The sequence below is a fragment of the Neomonachus schauinslandi genome, chromosome 6 (assembly GCF_002201575.2).
Source record: "Neomonachus schauinslandi chromosome 6, ASM220157v2, whole genome shotgun sequence".
NCBI lineage: Eukaryota > Metazoa > Chordata > Mammalia > Carnivora > Phocidae > Neomonachus > Neomonachus schauinslandi.
Genome location: NC_058408.1, coordinates 132,137,434 through 132,156,315, shown reverse-complemented (window position 1 = coordinate 132,156,315; position 18,882 = coordinate 132,137,434). Strand labels below are relative to the sequence as shown.

The 18,882-nt window shown below is 43.7% G+C and overlaps 1 protein-coding gene across 4 annotated transcripts in view; it reads left to right on the top strand.

Moving 5' to 3' along the window:
- SORCS1 (sortilin related VPS10 domain containing receptor 1) overlaps positions 1-18,882 on the top strand; it is a 510,277-nt gene that overhangs the window by 318,634 nt on the left and 172,761 nt on the right. For all 4 annotated transcript variants that reach the window (XM_021699529.1, XM_021699531.1, XM_021699532.1 and 1 more), the window contains exon 4: positions 2,583-2,741. In XM_021699529.1, the coding sequence (XP_021555204.1) occupies positions 2,583-2,741 (159 nt within the window). The remainder of the gene's footprint in view (positions 1-2,582; positions 2,742-18,882) is intronic.

Genomic DNA, 18,882 nt, shown 5'->3' with positions numbered 1-18,882 from the left:
GATTTTCAGACAGAGGGTTTCAGGTGAGGACTATAGAGGGAAGGTGAGATTTTGGTCTACATATTTTCAGCACTCAGAATAAAAACAAAGGAATCCATGAGTTTTGTTTATTCCATATTAAGTATTCATATGTTTGAAAATATTTGTGTTATTCTACCTTCCCTCGTCTAGTATTATCTGGAAGCAGAAGATCTCATATGTCTGCTGACTTGGAGCACATATGAGTATCAAAAATATTTTAGATGACACATGAAAATCAGCTTTATTTGAGGATATTCTGTGGAACTACTGTTTTTATTTTGATGAAATAGTCTGCCAGGAGAAGCAGGTGGTGATATCTGCGCTCATGGGAAGAAAGGAAAACATATTTTAGTTAACAGGGAACTAGAAAATCAGAGGAGGGAAAAAATCACCTTGCCTGAGACAATGGATGCTCTATAAAATTGAAATGCTTCATATTATTATGGAAATGACTTTTTGGCCATAGTGCCAAAAGGTTGTTACATATCCTTGTTAATTGTGGCTGGAGACACAAAGCAACACAAAACAAATCACATTTGCTTTGTGTCTCCAGCCACATCATCAAATGATGACTTGTTATTTGGAAAATGACAGCTTTTATGTGCCAATAAATATGAAATCACCTGGAAGTATTGTTGTGAATTTAGGAGCCATCTGAGCGTCCAGACTTAATGCATACACTAGATTTTAATGAAGGGACATGAGTTTGTTCTTAGTAGATTACCTGGTGGTTCTGCTTCAGCCATCTGATGAGCGGACACTGTCTGCTTAGTGAATGCGAGACGGAGAAACCTATGTAACTCTGTCACAATTTTTGGTTGGTAGACAGTGGCTTCACTGGAACATGGAATGAGGCAATTAGTCTCCAGTTTCATGTGTGCTTTTCATCTTGTCTGGAGTGCGGCTGACAGCCAGGATTCCACTCACTCACCTCATCCCGTTCTCCTCTTCACGAAGGGGCAGCTTGAAGGAGTGGCAAGGAGCCTTGAATCCATCCTGGGTTACATAAACACAGTTCAGTCTGGTATGTGCTCTTCATGTGCCATTTGCACTGACAGGACACTGCTTTCAGAGATGACACTAACTATTCTGAGGTTTTAATGTGATTGCCTCCAAATGCTTGAGAAAGCCCAGTGTGTTTGTCTGGCAGGCAGATCTTTTATGACATGGCTCTTTTTTTTTTTTTTTTTTTTTTTCTTCCCTCTCTCTTCCTTTCCTGGAACTGCTGCATCCTTAGCTGGCAATCTTTAAACCCTGGGCTGCAGCGATTTCTCTTCATGCGGCTACACATTAAGCACATCTTTCATGCTTCTCCGAACCAAACTCAGAAAGTGCCAATTAATAAGTTGATGGGGAAGAAGTCAGTGGGTAACATTAAGGCCACCTGTCTGGAGGCACTAGGTGAGCACTTTGAGTGAGTGAAAGCAGACCTGCAGAGAGTCAGGAATGAGGTACTTTATCACACGTTCCTAGAGGCATAAAATGAGAGAATAAAAAGCAGTTTCCAGGGCAGCTCCTCCATCTTGTTCCTGTTGTGGATGGTTTCCACTGCTCTGGCCATGGTTAACCGTCCTAACAAGAAAGTACAAAGCATCTGAAGCTGTAAACGTGTCCACATGTAAAGCATATTCTTTGGTCAGTAGGCTACAGACTGAGCAGGACGCCTGGCTACTCTTTCCACGGCGCTCCCATTTATACCCGCTCAGACTGTTCTGGGCGTCTTTCTACTTCCGTGTGATGACTCTGAAAACTCTTTTTGTTCATTCATTTATTTACTTATTCATTCGCTTGGAAAATATTTATGGAGTCTATAAAATATGCTGGGTGTTACTCTAGCTGCTGGGAATATACCTGGGGGGCGGAAAAAGCGAGAAATATCCAATATCCCTTTTCTCCTGGACTTCATGGACTAGTAGGGAGTATGTAGATGATAAGCAAAATAAAAAAGGAAATCGTAAAATAGGTTAAAAGGTGACAAAGTCACCTTTATACAATTTCCAGAGAAGGCTTTAGAAAGCCCAGCCTTTGAGTCAAGACTCAGAAAATCAGACTGAAGGTAGGCTGACATATGGGGATAGTGTTAATGTAAGTAAGAGGACTTATGGTAAGAGAGAAAAACCAATGGAGCCCATCCTATTTCTGTTTCTTTCCACCTTAACCACAACAGATTATGACAAGTCTTGCTCTTTTATTTCTCCAAAATGGAAAGTAGACAAGGTACAATAGGAAAGAGGACTGAGGTTAGGGGAAGAGTGGGACATATTTTAGATTAAGGAAATAACCTTGGGAAAAAACAAGGAGCCCCATAGAAGAAACTAAAATGCACTCCTCTGTGTCCTCTTCCTTCCTTCCACCTTGTCTGCCTCTCTTTTTTTTTTTTTTTAAGTAGTTTCATGGCATTGGTCCAGGAGAACAAACCAGCAGAGTCAAGGTCCTTGTTTGACCAAACATTCTTTGCTCCTTTTTCCCCTCTTTCCAAAAATTTAGCTTATTTCTAAGTCTTGTAAATTTGTAAACTTAACTTTTTGTTGTTTTCTTTCCCCAACAATTCTTGGCTGCAGATTATGTTACTCACAGACCCGGAGATTGAGAGCAGCTTATTGATCAGCTCGGATGAAGGGGCCACCTATCAAAAGTACCGGCTGAACTTTTACATCCAAAGCTTGCTTTTCCACCCCAAGCAAGAGGACTGGATTCTGGCATATAGCCAAGACCAAAAGGTGAGCGTGATTACCTTGTTTGAGACAACAGTGCACGATTTTCCAGGGAACAGGCTGCTAGCTAATTATCTCTACATTTCTTTTCGGTGGTGACTTTTTTTCTGTGCAGTAGCCTGAACTCTGAGCCAGGGGGTCACGGGGCAGCAAGGAGGATTTCCGGGTGCTTGCTTGAGCTGTGTCAACATCTGAAACAGCATGCAAGGGAAAAGCCTGACACTAAGGAAGACATGGTGGAGAAGCAGTTCTTAACCTAAGATACTGCAGGCTATGAGGAGCTCCCAACACCCATGGAATTTGAGACTGCTTTGTGCATGAGGAGATGTGATTGTTTTCTGGATAAAGGGCCCAAGGCTTTTCTCAGAGCCTTGTAGGGAAGGACAACCCTGAAAAGGTGAAGAGCACTAAGGATTTGCTAAAACAGTGAGAGAAATGGCCAGAGGAGCAATAATAATGTCCATAGATAGGGGCGCCTGGGTGGCTCAGTTGGTTAAGCGACTGCCTTCGGCTCAGGTCATAATCCTGGAGTCCCGGGATCGAGTCCCACATCGGGCTCCCTGCTCAGCAGGGAGTCTGCTTCTCCCTCTGACCCTCCCCCCTCTCATGCTCTCTATCTCATTCTCTCTCTCAAATAAATAAATAAAATCTTATAAAAAAATAAAAAAAAATAATGTCCATAGATAATATTATTCAGAGTCAAGTAATGTCAGGATTTGTCTGCTCTTGGTGGTTGCGTTGAAGGAGAAGTCTACTTTTTAAGAAAGCATTTAATGAGGTTGTGTGTGCGTGTGTGATATGTATATGTATTTTATTGGATACATATTATGTACTCTATACTACAGATGCACTGTAAAATACCTTTAGCTCCTGCTTTTAAAAAACTTACATTTTCAGGGGGCACCTGTGTGGCTCAGTCATTAAGTGTCTGCCTTCAGCTCAGGTCATGATCCCAGGTCCTGGATTCAAGCCCCACATCAGGCACCCTGCTCAACGGGAAGCCTGCTTCTCCCTCTCCCACTCCCCCTGCTTGTGTTCCCTCTCTCTGTCAAAGAAATAAAATCTTTAAGAAAAAAAAAAACTTACATTTTCAGGTAGAATGTAAGGCTAGAAACAGCAAATATAATTAAATAAAAGATTCACAGGCAAGTATCAGACTCTAGCCATAAAAGCCAACTGGAAAATAGGTGCAACCCTGGAATGTTCTTTGTGAAGTGCGTGATTCAGTGAAGTTATCCTGCAAATTATTTTTATAGGCATCTTATGCTAGAAATTACACGTATTTAAAGAAATGTTAGTGAGGAGGGTACTCAAGGGTTTTTTTCTGTTGGGAAAATGTAGGTGTGTGGGGTTCTTCCTGAAGGGAGGGGACAGATGGACGTACGGACATGGGCATTTTGGAGGAAGCAAATTAAAATTAAAATTCTCAGGATTGGAATTTTATTTATGCTGCCCTTACTGCCAAATAAAATGCACATTGAGCCTAAAAATAGAAAAGATTTACAATTGGTATTTTTTTCCTCTTAAGCAGCCTGCCTACCCTTTCCGCAGAACGTACAATTCTGTTCCTGGAGTCAAGCCACCGTGCATCTGGTCCAAGATGGTGCAGTTACCAGAGGCGAGGCTGAGCAGCTCAGGACACAGAGTAGTAATTTAATCCCCTGGGCTATTGTATTTTATTTGACGGTTGGTTAATGCTCCCCCTGATGCCAGAGGCATAGCGAGGGCCAGATTTACCTGCCTAAAGGAAAACTATGCATCTCTGGAGTTGTGCTGGAGGAGATGCCCAGAAATGTAACCCTTCATGCCCCAGCACTTCCAACAGCGCCTCCCACAATCAGTGTGGCAGAGTGGACAACTCTGGAGGAGTGACGAGAGGACATCTGAGTTGTGGCCCCAACTCAGCCATGGACTTGTGCACAGTACTTGGTGTTGGCTCTCTTTGCCTCAAGATGCGTTTGTACGGATCAGTATACTTGCAGGTGCGCGTCCAATGAGATTAAAAAAAAAAAAATACATTAGCCCACATCTGTTTTAGGTGCTCATCATAGTTCAGTGTTGATCTAAAATAACTTTATCAAGGAACACTCAGTCCATGTGGGAAGAGAAGATAAATGCACATGAGTTCACCAGTAGTCTAAGAGAGGCCAAAAAGTCAGTGCCTCACTCACACATAAATAGATATCCAGTTGAAGTAGCTGGATGCATTATATGAAATTGGCAGCCCAAAGTTCAGGAGATGGAGATCTTATGAAATGATTTCACCTTGACCTTAAAGGATTTATGTCATATTTCTGTTTGGAGGGTCACATTTCATACTTCACACAAGAGGAATGTCATAAACGATAATATAAAATTAGAAAAACCGTGTTTACACAGTTGAGAATGTGTCCATTTGGCTGACACTAAAATTTTATAAAGTTAATTCTGTGTATATTTGCGGAATCTGATCTTGATTGTTTTTCACTGTTTGCTAGGCAGAATGAGTTTTGTTTTCGTAATTAGGAGCCTTGCGAAAATTTTGGTCAGTGGAATGGTATGTTCAGAGGTATAGATTACAAAGGTTAATCTGGTAGCAATTTTAGGATGACCTGTGGTAATATGAGGTCAAAAGCAAGAAGACCAGTTAAGGTGATATCACCATAGTCCTGGTCTGGACCAAAAAGTACCTCCTGTGACCGTGGACCCAATGAATTCTGTCATTGTAGAGCTGGAAGACGCCTTAACAGTCCTTGCTGGTATATAGCTAACAAACCACAGGTCTGAGAAGTCAATGAATTTTCCCAAAGGTAAATACCACTCGTTGGCATCACATGTCAAAGTTCAGTGAATGGAATGAAGGCTTACCTGGAATTTGGTAGGGTTCTCATTCTCGATTGTGATATCTCGAGATCAGCAGATAGGCAGAAACCAGCCTTTCTGCTGCTCTCTCTGTTTTTCCAGGAAAGAATGAAGGTGAAATCATTCTGGAAAAAAATTGTGGATAACCTTCTAATCTGAGTAGGGGATAGAGTGCTCCCTGTCTCAGGCTTGAATCACAGAATAAGGAGTGGGGCGCTTGATGGGAGGAGAATGGGCTGCAGCCGTCAGATGACCTCCTGGCTGATGCTTTTGGCTGGAAGTCAAGTTGAGAGGGTCTGTGGCCGCTCGGGTGGGCCAGCAATATGGAAATGACAGCTGGCAATCCCCCATGAATCCTGAAGCATTTACCACTGATGAGATGCAGCAGTGAGCACCAAGGAGGGCCCTGAGCTGGTGTCGACAGGCCAGCGACTGTCCTGGCCCAGGAGAAGGGAACTTTCATTCTTGCGTGTAAGCATTGCTCCTCAGATTTTCTGTGACAGCCACTGTTGCTGCTGCGGCAAGGCTCCCAGCTAAGATCCTCGCCTCGGCGCGAGTCCCCGCTTTGCTGGATGCTTTTCTGCACCAACGGATGGCAAACAGAATCCTCAGGCAAAATGCGCTGTCTCTTAGAAAGAATCTTCATGAGGTGGCAACTCCTCAGACTCACCTGTTAACAGAATTCTCCACTCTTCCCTCTTCCCTTGTGTCCCATCCTCACTGTCTTCTCAGGCATCCATTCCCTCTTTTGCATACATGCTCTCCCTCTTTTGCCAACTGTATTTCCCCCTTTATTTCCCGGCCATGGCTTTCTCTCTCCTTCAGTGCAGGAGACTTTTTTTTAAATTTTATTTTACTATGTTATGTTAATCACCATACATGACATCATTAATTTTTGGTGTAGTGTTCCATGATTCATTGTATATAACACCCAGTGCTCCATGCAGAGCGTGCCCTCTTTAATACCCATCACCAGGCTAGCCCATCCCCACCCCCCTCCCCTCTAGAACCCTCAGTTTGTTTATCAGAGTCCTTAGTCTCTCATGGTTCGTCTCCCCCTCCGATTTCCACCCCTTCCATTTTTCTCTTCCTGCTATCTTCTTTTTTTTTTTTTAAACATATAATGTATGATTTGTTTCAGAGGTACAGATCTGTGATTTAACAGTCTTACACAATTCACAGCGCTCACCAAAGCACATACCCTCCCCAGTGTCTATCACCCAGCCGCCTCATCCCTCCCACCCCCCACTCCAGCAACCCTCAGTTTGTTTCCTGCAATTAAGAATTCCTCATATCAGTAAGGTCATATGATACATGTCTTTCTCTGATTGACTTATTTCGCTCAGCATAACACCCTCCAGTTCCATCCACATCGTTACAAATGGCAAGATCTCATTCCTTTTTATGGCTGCATAATATTCCATTGTGTATAGATACCACATCTTCTTTATCCATTCATCTGTCGATGGACATCTTGGCTCTTTCCATAGTTTGACTATTGTGGACATTGCTGCTATAAATATTGGGGTGTACATACCCCTTCAGATCCCTACATTTGTATCTTTGGGGTAAATACCCAGTAGTGCAATTGCTGGGTTGTACGGTAGCTCTATTTGAAACTTTTTGAGTAACCTCTGTACCGTTTTCCAGAGTGGCTGCACCAGCTTTGCAAGAGACTTTTAAGGCCCTGAGGACAGAGTCTGGATCTCTGGCTTGCGGGATGGAGCCCATACGGGTTCGGTGTTCTGCTCTGCCTGCGTTTCATCTTGAATGCCTCAATACCCAGTGGAGGCTTTTTGATGTGAGCATTTTAAGGGACTCAAAGAGTTTTGTTGAGCAGATTGTCCTTTCTGGTCCAGGATAGAGTTTTACTGGCCATCAGTTCCTTAGCAAATCAGATTTTTTTTTGTTTTAAATAGCTTTTAATCTGGGAGAAATGCGTATGGACAAACGGCCTCGGAATTCATAAAATCAGGATTTTTTTTTGATGTTTTAGTCTTTTTTTTTTTTTTCCTGAGAGAAATCTGTCTGTGATATGCAGTGTCTAAGCAGTTGCCAAGAGGTAAAAGCTTTCTTGAGTGTGCAGGGAGATTAGGAGCCCTAATCCCTCTGAAGTCCTGAAGAGGTATCCTGGCTACTCAGGAAGCCCTTGTCTGGGGCCTTATATGATATAGACATAAGAGCTAGCCTCCTGGCTTCTAACAAGTCTTTGTGAGAATGTGCCTTTGGAAAGCCTTAGAATTTCCAGAAAAATAAGTGTTACAGACCTTATGGAAATTTTATGTCAAATGGACAGGGGGATACTGATCCCATAAAGTCACACCGCTTAGAATTCTTACAAAACAGCAGTCCATCACTGTGGACACTATGAAGAATCCACGGCATTTAGTATAGGAGCACCAAAATTGTGCCTTCCTTTATTTATTTTTTATTTCTGTAACTAAGCAGTAGGCAAAGTAAGCATTCTGTGCCTTCTTTTTGTTTCTTTGCATTTGGAAACCAAGCAGGTACTGGAAAACAGAGAATTCTTCACTTCATTGCTAGTTTCCTCTCACTTTCTTGCCACAGTGCAGGAAACCACCCAAGGAAGGCTTAGCAGCAGGCTGAGCCTGCCAGATTACATCTTTATTTTAATTTGGCAATAAACTAGTGTACAAACTGTGCTATAAAACATTGCCTCCAACAGCATCTCTCAGTCTGCCTTAAACACCTCACTAAACATGATGTGTTGGGAAACATTTGAAATGAGAGAAAACAAAACGCAGATGTGACTGAAAGGAAAAAAAAGGGAGAAAATTGTAAGAATATGCATATACCTCAGTTTTGCAGCCCGCCGTGACACTGGACTCATGGCCTCTCCATCCGGGGGTCATGCCGCCGGAGCGATTTATAAAGGGGAGGGTCTGCAGTGTTGTCAAAGGGACATGAACACTGCTGAGCAGCTCGGGGAGGAGAGGCCCCCTCGCTCTGCTTATCCAGGCTGGCAAAGCTCTGCCAGGGGGCCCACTGCCCCTGACCCCTTTCCCCCGGTCCCGTGCGGTGTACTTCCTCTTGCCACGCGTGTGGATGTCCAAGTCCACGGTGGCCGTGAATGCAGTTCCCACTCCCCCAAGCAAGAAATCGAACTGAACAAAGCGGCTGGGTCTGAGCTGTGGGAAAGTGGAGAGCAGGTGTTTGTGTAGACATTCAGAAGGGTGGGGGTGGGGAGGTGTCGGGAAGCGCCGGCCTGTGTTCTTGCAACCGAGGATGGCTTGCCCAGTGTCACCAGACCTTCATAGTTTTTCAAGAGAAGTAATCCTGCTTTGTGTGAAATGTGATATTTTCTTATTTTTAAGTATTTATAACTAACTCAGAAATTTAAAACAGAAAGCTGCGCAGGGCAAAGAAACCTCATCTGCTGCCTTGCATTGGTCCCCAGTCATTTTTCTGTCCCTTCTGTCTTTCCCATTGTCTTTGTTTTTCTCCTGTTCATGGATCTCCCTATCAGTTTTATTTTAGGAGATGTTGTTTTGTGAAATAAAAAAAAAAAGGGGGGGGCGCCTGGGTGGCTCAGTCGGTTGAGCGTCTGCCTTCGGCTTGGGTCATGATCCCAGGGTCCTGGGATCGAGCCCCACATCGGGCTCCCTGCTCAGTGGGGAGCCTGCTTCTCCCTCTCCCTCTGCTGCTCCCCCTGCTTGTGCACTCACTCACTCTCTCTCTCTCAATGTCAAACAAATAAAATAAAACCTTTAAAAAAAAATGCATCCAAATTGGGTGATGAGTTCTGTGGAGGGAAGACAAAACCTTTAAGACAGTTCCATGGGCCACTCTGCGCTTCGTGGCGGTCCTAGGATAGTCACCAGTTTATATTGTTTCATTTATTTTGGAGCTCTGTGATTTGGCAGTACAGTACTATCATGTGGGGACCTGCTTGATTCCTCTGAATTCCAAACCACAGTTTATGAAAGAAATAAGAAGTCCTAAGGCTTGCATGTTAGCCTCACCTTCAGTATTTTGGCATTTATGTATATGTGTAAGATACACATAAAACCAAACCATTGCTTTAAAGGGGGAGAACATGTTTTGATAAGGAGTCTCTCTTTACGAATAGTTGAAACTCTGGGGCGCCTGGGTGGCTCGGTCGGTTAAGTGTCTGTCTTCAGCTCAGGTCATGATCCCAGGGTCCTGGGATCCAGTACCACATCGGGCTTCCTGCTGAGCGGGGAGTCTGCTTCTCCCTCTCCCTCTGCCCCTCCCTCCTGCTTGTGCTCTCTCTCTCTCAAATAAATAAATAAAATCTTAAAAAAAATAGTTGAAACTCTAAATACTAACGGCCAGCATTCTCTGTATGAGTGACGACTGACTTTGAGTTAAAATGATATACTGATAGAAAAGTTATACTGCCAGTGTGTTTGATAGCATACCATAGAATTTTAGTCACTTGCATACAAGTAAATTAAAAAAAATACTTTTAGTTTCATATCCATTCTTAGGAACAACAACAACAACAACAACGTCTTTTCATTCCTTTATAATCATTCATACTTCTCCTAACTGGGGCCTAACTGGAGGCCATTGCTGATCATGGAGACTTTGGATGCTGGAATTCCCTGTGAAATTTTGACTGCTTGAAGGAGGAATAAATGCCAGCATTTTCCAAAACTCAGTCATCCTGGTTTCTCACCAGTGGTAGACAGTACAGAAGCCAGGGGAGAGCATGATCTCTCTACTGCGTCAGGTCCTGCCAGTGGCTGGGGGACCTCCAACAGGTCATTGAACTTTATTGGTTCTCCAACAAGACTGTGTGAGGATGCTGACATAACATACGTGGGACAGTTAACACAGAGCCTGGTATGGAGCAAGCATCGTGGAGATGCCAGCCAATGCCTTCTTCACAGGCCTGAGAGATAGCTGACCTGGTGTGGCGTAGCTGGATTTAGACACAAGGCTATCTTAGCGGCAGTGTCTTCCCAGTACCTGAAGTCATAGACACTTCAGTCAATGTCGAATGCCCTCTTAGCGTTCAGTCACTAAAAGGTTCCATGGAACCAGAATGAATGGAGCAAGGAAAAACCAATACACAGTACTCAGAAAATATTGATTATAATAACAGTAAACCATTAAATGTTAAAGCATGTGTCTTCACAGTAACTCTATTTGTTTTTTAATAGACCCAGCAGCCCCTTAATGTCAAAAGGGCAAAATTGAAATGAAAGATAAATAGATCCTTGAAATTCAGCCCCCTGCGGATATTCAAATAATTTCTGCACAAGCACAAACACTTAGGAAACTGATATCTACCTAATACCATCATGTTTCCCCAAGGCACTGCATTAAGTAAAAAAACACTCAGTTATTTATAAGAAATATGTTGAGCATTATATTCCATGCTGATTTGGTAGGAATTCCATGTGCTTGAAATTTTCCAATGTCAGAGCTGATTTCTAATCTCATGAATATGTAAATAACTTAAGTGTCCAAGTACAAAACTGGCAATTAGAGTGGAAACCAGGGAGCTTGCTAAATGTCATCCCAATGTTTGTTTATAAAACAAATTCTCAAGCTGAAATGCCATCATATGTAAACAAGAGAGGCCCCCGTTCACCTTAGATACCTTGTTTAACCAGGTTGTATCATTATTTTTCACTTGCATCCTGGGACACTTTGCTCTACCTGTTCCTAACCATTTGAGAGGAATGGGCTGGAAGAATAAGGAAAAATGGACATTTTAAAAGGAGTCAATGGGATTAAGGTTTGGACAGGCACAATTATGCTATTTGGTAGCTCTTTAAGCTTTGAAATAGAGTTACATTTTCGCTTGCACGACTCCTTAGCCAGCCCTTTTGATCTGTTCTGTCCACTAGCACTTGTCTGAATGCATTATGATACGTCCTTAATCCAGGCACCAGTCTGGGAAAGTTTGAAGGCCATTCGATCTCATAAGAGAACATGTCTCTTTCCTTAAAAAGCTCGTGGGATACCTGGAAAGACCTCTAAGGGGAGCCCTTTAGAAATCTAGTAATGCTAGGGTTTTCCTCTTTCTTCCGTGACAAGAGTGGTTGCAAGCAATGATGTTGCCAAGAAGGGGAGTGATTATGGGAGGAGGAAGGCTTGGCCTTGTGAGTAGACACATTTTGTGAATTTATGACCCGATGGTTTTCATATTTAAAAAATAAAAATGTTACCTTGTTTAATCTCCTACCAGGATGTTGTAAGTATAAATTATAAATGGTACAGTCATTGCCTCAAGGGACAGAGACCAAGATCACATAGCTGGCAAGAAGAAGAAAAACCAGAAATCACGTGCCCTCCTAAAATTGCCAGGTTCCTTTACTGAGGTATACTCTTAATATAACGTATTATCAGATGAAGAGGCACCAATGTAGACCTTTAAGGCTCTCACTCTCCTGACTTGCTTAACTCCAATGCCTGCCTGGATGATCCAATTACAAACATGGTGAGAAAATGTCTCAGAAAAGCAAGACATGAGATTCAAAGCCAAACAGCATTAGTTGCTCTAGGAAAGACTATGATAATAAAATACTCAGCTTCAAAGGTTGGGAACTGGGAGCCTTGTCTAGGACCCTTCCTTGCTTCCAGAACGTCTGGAAGAAAAAGGCAGTCTCATCTGCTTCTCCCTGTCATTATTCCCTTCCTTGGGATCTGAGGACAGTCAGTGAAGGCTGATGGCAATAATCTGTAGCAGAAATGAGCGAGCGAGAGAGAGGAAAGAGAGAACTAGCACTGACCATTCGCTCTGGAGCAAGCATTCTGCAAGGCGTTTCACATCGATTGCTCAACTTCATTCTTAGAGCAAACATTAGAGATGTTATTATGCCCATTTAGTATTTGGGGAATCTGGGACTCTAAGGAATTAAGAAAATTTCCTAAGGTGGCCTATCAGGCGATTGCTAGAGCCATATTATAGCCTATGTTTGAATGTCTTCCCACTTTATCCTCCCTGCACCATAGATCCCAAAACCAAAAGCAAAAAACCATTTACCTACCTAGAAAAACCAGTGTGATTTTTAAATTTTCTTTAATTGCCATTGTTTTTTCTAATTTTCTGTAACGATCTCTTCCCTGTCCCACCTACCATGACAACTGTTCCCTTTGACTGATGCTGGGGCACCCATTTCGGGAGCTCATTTCACAGCAGGGCGAGGACTGTTGTTTGAAGATTATAAGGGAGAGGAAGCGAGGGGTGGTGGGGTAGGGGGGGACCTGTGAGCCAGAGGGAAAGCACCCCTGGCTGGCTCCTAGGCACCCCGTGCCCCTTGTGAAAGAGTGGAGTCTGCGTGTAAAATTGCCCCCCCGCCCAGGAGAAGTGACGGGGGCATTCAGAAGTAACCCACTTCTGGTCAGATGTTTTTCTTTTTCTTTTTCTTTTTTTTTCTTCTTAAATTTTGTTTTGTTTGCTTATATTTTTTTAATGGTGTCCCTCCTCTTCCCTCCTGCTCATACCCAGGGGCCCTGGCTAATCGGGGCACTCGCCTCTCCCCTGCCCACGTGCTGCACCTTCCAGCTGGGCTGTCCCTCCTCCCTTCCGTCTTCACAGTCCTGAGGCATCCATCTTTTGGAGGCACGGTTCCAGTTACATTCCAGTTGTGTTTCACAACTGCTGTGCTCTCTCATCTGTGCATTTAAATAATGGTAGGATCCTATGGCTATTGAGGCATTTGTAACATAGATCCAGTTTCAGCTTCCAGTTATTTTATTTATCTTGTATTTAGTTCTCCATCTCTATTAGGTAGATAATCTTTAAGGCCAAGATTCCATCTTACAATTTTTTTTTTTTTTTTTTGGTATACCTCCAGATCTGGGTGCACGGGAAGTGTCCACAAATGCAAGGGGCCCTCGGTCACCTATTGACCCTTCCTTCCCAGACAGCCTCACTTCCATATGTCTAATCCCCCAAGCCTGCCTCAAAGTGCCAAACCCAGCTGAGGGGCATGTGACAGACTTCAGTGACAGCTGGGGAATGGCCAGTGACAGATTTGTTAAATCCAGCCACAGCAGAGATGGATGGAGCCAGCGATGTGTCATCATTCCTGCTCACTGTTCATCAGCAAAGGCCGAATACCCAGCCTCGATGCTCTTGTCCTTTGACTTTGTTGACATTTGGATCCAGTCTCTCTATTAGCTCCCCATGAGTTACGGTAGGATGGCATCTGTCCAGCCTGCAGCCAGGTTCTGTTTATAATCTCTGCTCCCCCTTCACTTCTCTGCATGCAGGCCAGTCAAGCTGAGTCTCTTGCAGTTCCCAAAAGAAGAACAAAAACACCACCCTAAGCTTTGCTGCTCTGTTTATTTGCTCAGACTGACCCAATCATTCTGGAACACCTTTTCTCTACATAGTTATAGTAAGGAATGTTTACTGTACTCCAGGCCCACTTTGAAAGCTCTGACAGCTGCCCACCTTTTCCTCTCCTACATAGGCCACCATAGTACTCTGAACAAAATGTTACACATTATTATTCTAGGTTGTCTGGATACTCCCTGATAAGCTAGCCTTTTCTTTAAGGAATTTTCATCTGTTGGGGATGGGAGAGCTCGTCTGTGATGGCCATCGTGGTTCTCTCACCTTTTGTCCCTGTATCCACCAGCCAGGAAGAAGACTCATGCTAGCACTTAGTGAAGTTTTATCAAATTATTTTAGGTACCACAGGATGTTTTTTTCCCGTAGAGTGAGTTCAGGCCTTCTCCCGTGGCTTAGAACCAGAGCATCAGAGCATACTTCTGAAGACCATAGATTTCTGTGGATGGATTCTCTTCCTGTTGAAGCTGGTGGAGGAAAGAGCTTGATATTTGCTATGCCTTAGGCCTGGTGTTAGGAAATCATTTGAAGTCCTTAAGGTAACATCTCTTTCTTCCTAAAAGGAATTCAGTAACAGCAGTGAGAACTGGAGAATCATGAGGTAGATGAGTGCTTTGTACCCAGGCCATCCCCAGGGCAGTGTTAGGATGAGGCAAGTGAAATACACCTGGCAGGGTTTTCCGTCAGCCTTCTCAAAAAGTGCAATTTGCAGGCCTCCTGCCTCTAAAATGTTAAGGGCAGAGAAGCAAAAGGGAGTGAGCAGGCAGCCTTGAAAAGAGCCCACCGCAGGAAGTGTTCTGCCAACATGGAAGCCTCTTAAGGAGTCTGTGTGGAGGAGACCCGGAATCTACCTCCTGACCGGGAAAGTCTCCATGAGGAGATTTGTGGGGAAAGCATTCAATCCCATCAACCAAAGATTTAAAACATGTTATCACTCCTCCCTTTTACCAAATTGTGTTCTTGTACCAGTTTCCTAGCCACAGAAGAAAATCCCTAATGTGTACCTGTCTGACTTGAAAAGAGGGGCTACGTCGATCTGGTTTAGAAATATTGAGAAGACTCTCCAGGGACAGTGATGAGTGCACACTTTTGCATCAGCACAAGGAAGTTGAATTTCTCTCCAAAGAAAGATGCTACTCTGCTAGGGCTTCAACCACCACGTGGGTGCTAAGAAGATGGAAAATGAACGTTGGCCACAGCTGCTCTCATACCCCCCTTCTCTCACCCCATTTTAGTCTGCTCTAGATCAGGAATGCTGAGCTATGCCAGTGAATCTCACTGTTTCCCAGTCCCCCTCCCCCCCAGCTATTTGTCTGCCCCTGGCATCCCTTCTTATCCTCCCTCCAAGCCTGTGCCCCTAATCCAGCTTGCAGCTCTGCAGCCTCCTGAGGATGGTGCCAGAGATGGCTGAGCAACTGGTTAAAAGCTCCTCACAAAACTAACCCTCACCATTGCATCCTTTGCAATTAACTGTATTTTTATCTGTACTCTTCTTACAGCAGACAAAGGCAGATGGCAAGAAAACAAGCCAATGTGAGGGATGTCTAAAAGAGAAAAAAAAAAAAAAACATAAGTAAAGAAAGAAAGAGGGAAGGAAGGAGGGAGGGAGGAGGAGGAGGAGGAGAGCGACCATCAGGAGAGGAGCATGGCAGGAGGGGAAGTATTGACAGCCCTGGACCAGCATAATGAAAGAGTGGAGGGTCAGGCCCTGAGGCTGACAGTAGATCTTGAGCGTAGACGAGCACTGGGTTTGTGCTCATTAAGTTCTTTTTACTGAGGCAGGAAGTGGTCTTGGATAGTTTAGGATGATTTGAGACAGGAAGGACTTTCTGCCTTGCATTCTTAGTCAACCAGAATCTTTTCCCTGTTCTTTTTCTAAAATTTCTACTCCTGCAAAAAATTTCCCCAGTACTTTGTACCACAGTTAGCACAACCAAAACAAAATCAAAACCCCTCCAAGAATGGTGTTTTGGGGTTTATGACAGAGGTTAGCAGATGAATGTTGCCCTCCTAAAGCTAATTCATATATTCTGTCTTCCTTTCCCTGATACCTCTCTCTCTCTCTTTCTCACTCACTCTCTCTCTTTCTTCAGCATTGCTGGAGAAAGGTGCTCTGCTTTCTCTGATGTGACAGATAGTACTGATAGTTCTGTGTTCTGACAGTCAAAAGAAACCTTAGAGCCAGAGACAGACTGATAAGGAAATAAATCTTATTTAGGTGCCGCCAACACTATGAATTTTATTAAAAGCAGGAAAAACCTTCTACTGGCAGCTGAGACAGTGTCATTGGGTAAGAGGCTTTGATCCTTTTCTCTTCTTTGTAGAAGAGAACTTGGCTGTTAGACTTTGCAGGTTTAATTAACACATTAACCTGAGTGGCTGTGAGCTGTTCTTGTCTCCTTTAGGTATGACACCAGGCTGGACAATAGGGGGAAAATATTTGAAATAGTAGGTGGAGTATACAGAGCAGCTTTGGCTAAGGGTAAATATGCAAGACCCTGCTTCCAAATCTTTGGAAGCTTCAAATATACTGATATTTATAGTTCTGGTTTGTTCATTTGTTTGTTTTTTAGGTATAGGCCTCTACCATGGCTCCATGGAAATAAAATATATTCTTCTGATAAGTTACCTTTGTCCACCCATTGGGAAACCTGGGTACTTTACTAGATAGATTCATCACTAGGGAATGTGCAGGGTGCGAAATTGACACTTCTTTCCCCCTTGCCAATCTACTATGTGCTAGACATTTTCTAGAAGGAAAGGATTCCCGACACCTGTAAACTTTGTGGTTTCATTGAAGGGGCAGGGAGTGGTCTCAGATATTTTAGAGTGACTTTAGAAAGGAAGGAATTTCTGCCTTGCATTCATAGATGGCTCTCTTGGAAGGTTCCTAAGAAAATTAAATATAAATATGTGGCCTGTAGCTTGATACGATCTGTTGAACCATGGAAATGAGGCCACAGGGAAGTTTAGTGTGTAGGAGAAGGTTCATAGAAAAGGCATATTTTGGTCTGGGTCTAAAAAGAAGACTGGCAGTGCGGTAGGCAAGTCTTAAAGTCACCTCACCCAGAATGGGGAGCATCAGTGAAGACACATCAAAGGAAGCCTGCTCAGATGTGAGTGAGAAAGTGAGAAGGTGCGTCTGTTAGCACCAAAGTGTTCTTTTCGAGAGAGAAAATGGAAAAGAATGTCACTGAGCTGAATAAGAGAGCCTTGGTTTATTGGATTGTCTGGTATCCCTACTGCTTGAGGGGCCTCTGGATGCTCACAGATAACAAAGCAGCCCCTTGAAGAGGATAAAAACAAATATCATGGGACATACCTGACTGGTCCACAGATTCTGCATCCAAGCCTAGGGGGATCAATTAAAAAAGACACACACACACACACACATACATGCTGGCACCCAGTAATTCCTCACAAAGATAAATTCTGTGTGGGGGCAGGGATGGCAATCCTTGGTGTCACCGTATGAGCCCTCAGAGTTAATATTTGATTTTCAAGATCTACGTGAGTCCAGCCTCACGTGCAGAATTGTTATTATTTCAAGCCATCCTGATTCTGTTACATTTGCATAAGTCTTTGTATATAAATATAGATGTTAACATACACTTATATATAGACACAGGCACACACAACGGTGTGAACTCTATTCTCTTTATTTTTTTTCTTTTTTTATTTAAATTCAATTAGCCAACATACAGTACATTATTGGTTTCAGATGTAGAGTTCAGTAATTCATCGTTGCGTATAACACCCAGTGCTCATCACATCACGTGCTCTTCTTAATGCCCATCACCCAGTTACCCCATCCCCCCACTTACCTCCCCTCCAGCAACCCTCAGTTCCTTTCCTATGGTTAAGAGTCTCTCATGGTTTTTCGCCCTCTCTGATGACTTTCCATTCAATTCTCTTTAAACTCATGGGAAGAAGTGCAGCTGTGGGCTTAAAAAAGATAGAGCAAGGGGAGCGGGAGAAGCAGATCCTCCCAAACCCAGGTGCTTGTTGTTATTCTACAAGTCTGTGTATTCAGATGCCAAGTGTTTGGGACATGCTGGTGAACCAGAAGTAGGACGTGCATACTCTGGCCACTTGGGTTTGGAATTAAGAGGGAATGCGTTGTCCCCATCCTCTGTTATTTCTGTGAGGGCAACTGCCTCCCCATCTCCCCTTAGCACTCTTAAGAGGAATCAAGCATAAAATGTACCCAGGCATAATGGGGCGGAAAAAAAATAGTAAGACTTGAAAGAAAAAGCCACAGATTCTCCTTGACTGGATGCCCAGATACTGTGTAGTTTGAGCCAATTGAGCTGCCTGCTTAGTAATCACATATTTCAGCTTCTTTTTTGGGGGGCTCTAGAATGTGTTTTGATCCAATGGACACAATATCGTAGGAAGCTCTTCCAAGGGTTGGTGAATAGTCACTTGAGCTGACCTGTTCCTGGACTTGCCCAGTGCATCTGCAACCGGGGTGAATCACTTGGTGAGTCATTTGACCCTTCACTGAATGCTGGAGCTGGAGACAGGACAAGGCTGGGCAATCATGGTACTCAGGATGGTATGGCTCATTATCCATTCACTGTGGGATTTGGCGAATGCAGTGGCGGAAGATTGGAGTGTCGGTAGGTTACAGACCAGGCACATAGTAGAAAGGAGATACTCCAAATGATATTTATCAAATCAGTAGCCAGTAGTCCATGGGAACCAGAATGCCTGGAGCAACAGGGATCTCCAGGCTGCCATCAGAGGACACTTCCACGGAGCTGTAAAGATTATTGGAGAAGAGCAGAGGTGTGGAGTGAGCCGAGATACAAAGCAGGAAGTAAGAGAAGAATCATGTTTGGAGAGGAGGGAGCATGTGGAGCGTTAGACCCTGTCTCATGAGCACTGCTTCTTTGCAGTTGCCCTCGGAGAGTACTGAAGCAGTGTAGCATGTAGACTTGAACTCTTTCCAGCTGTAGAGCCATCTGTAAAATAACTTCAGATACCATCACAGCGATGGCATGTGGA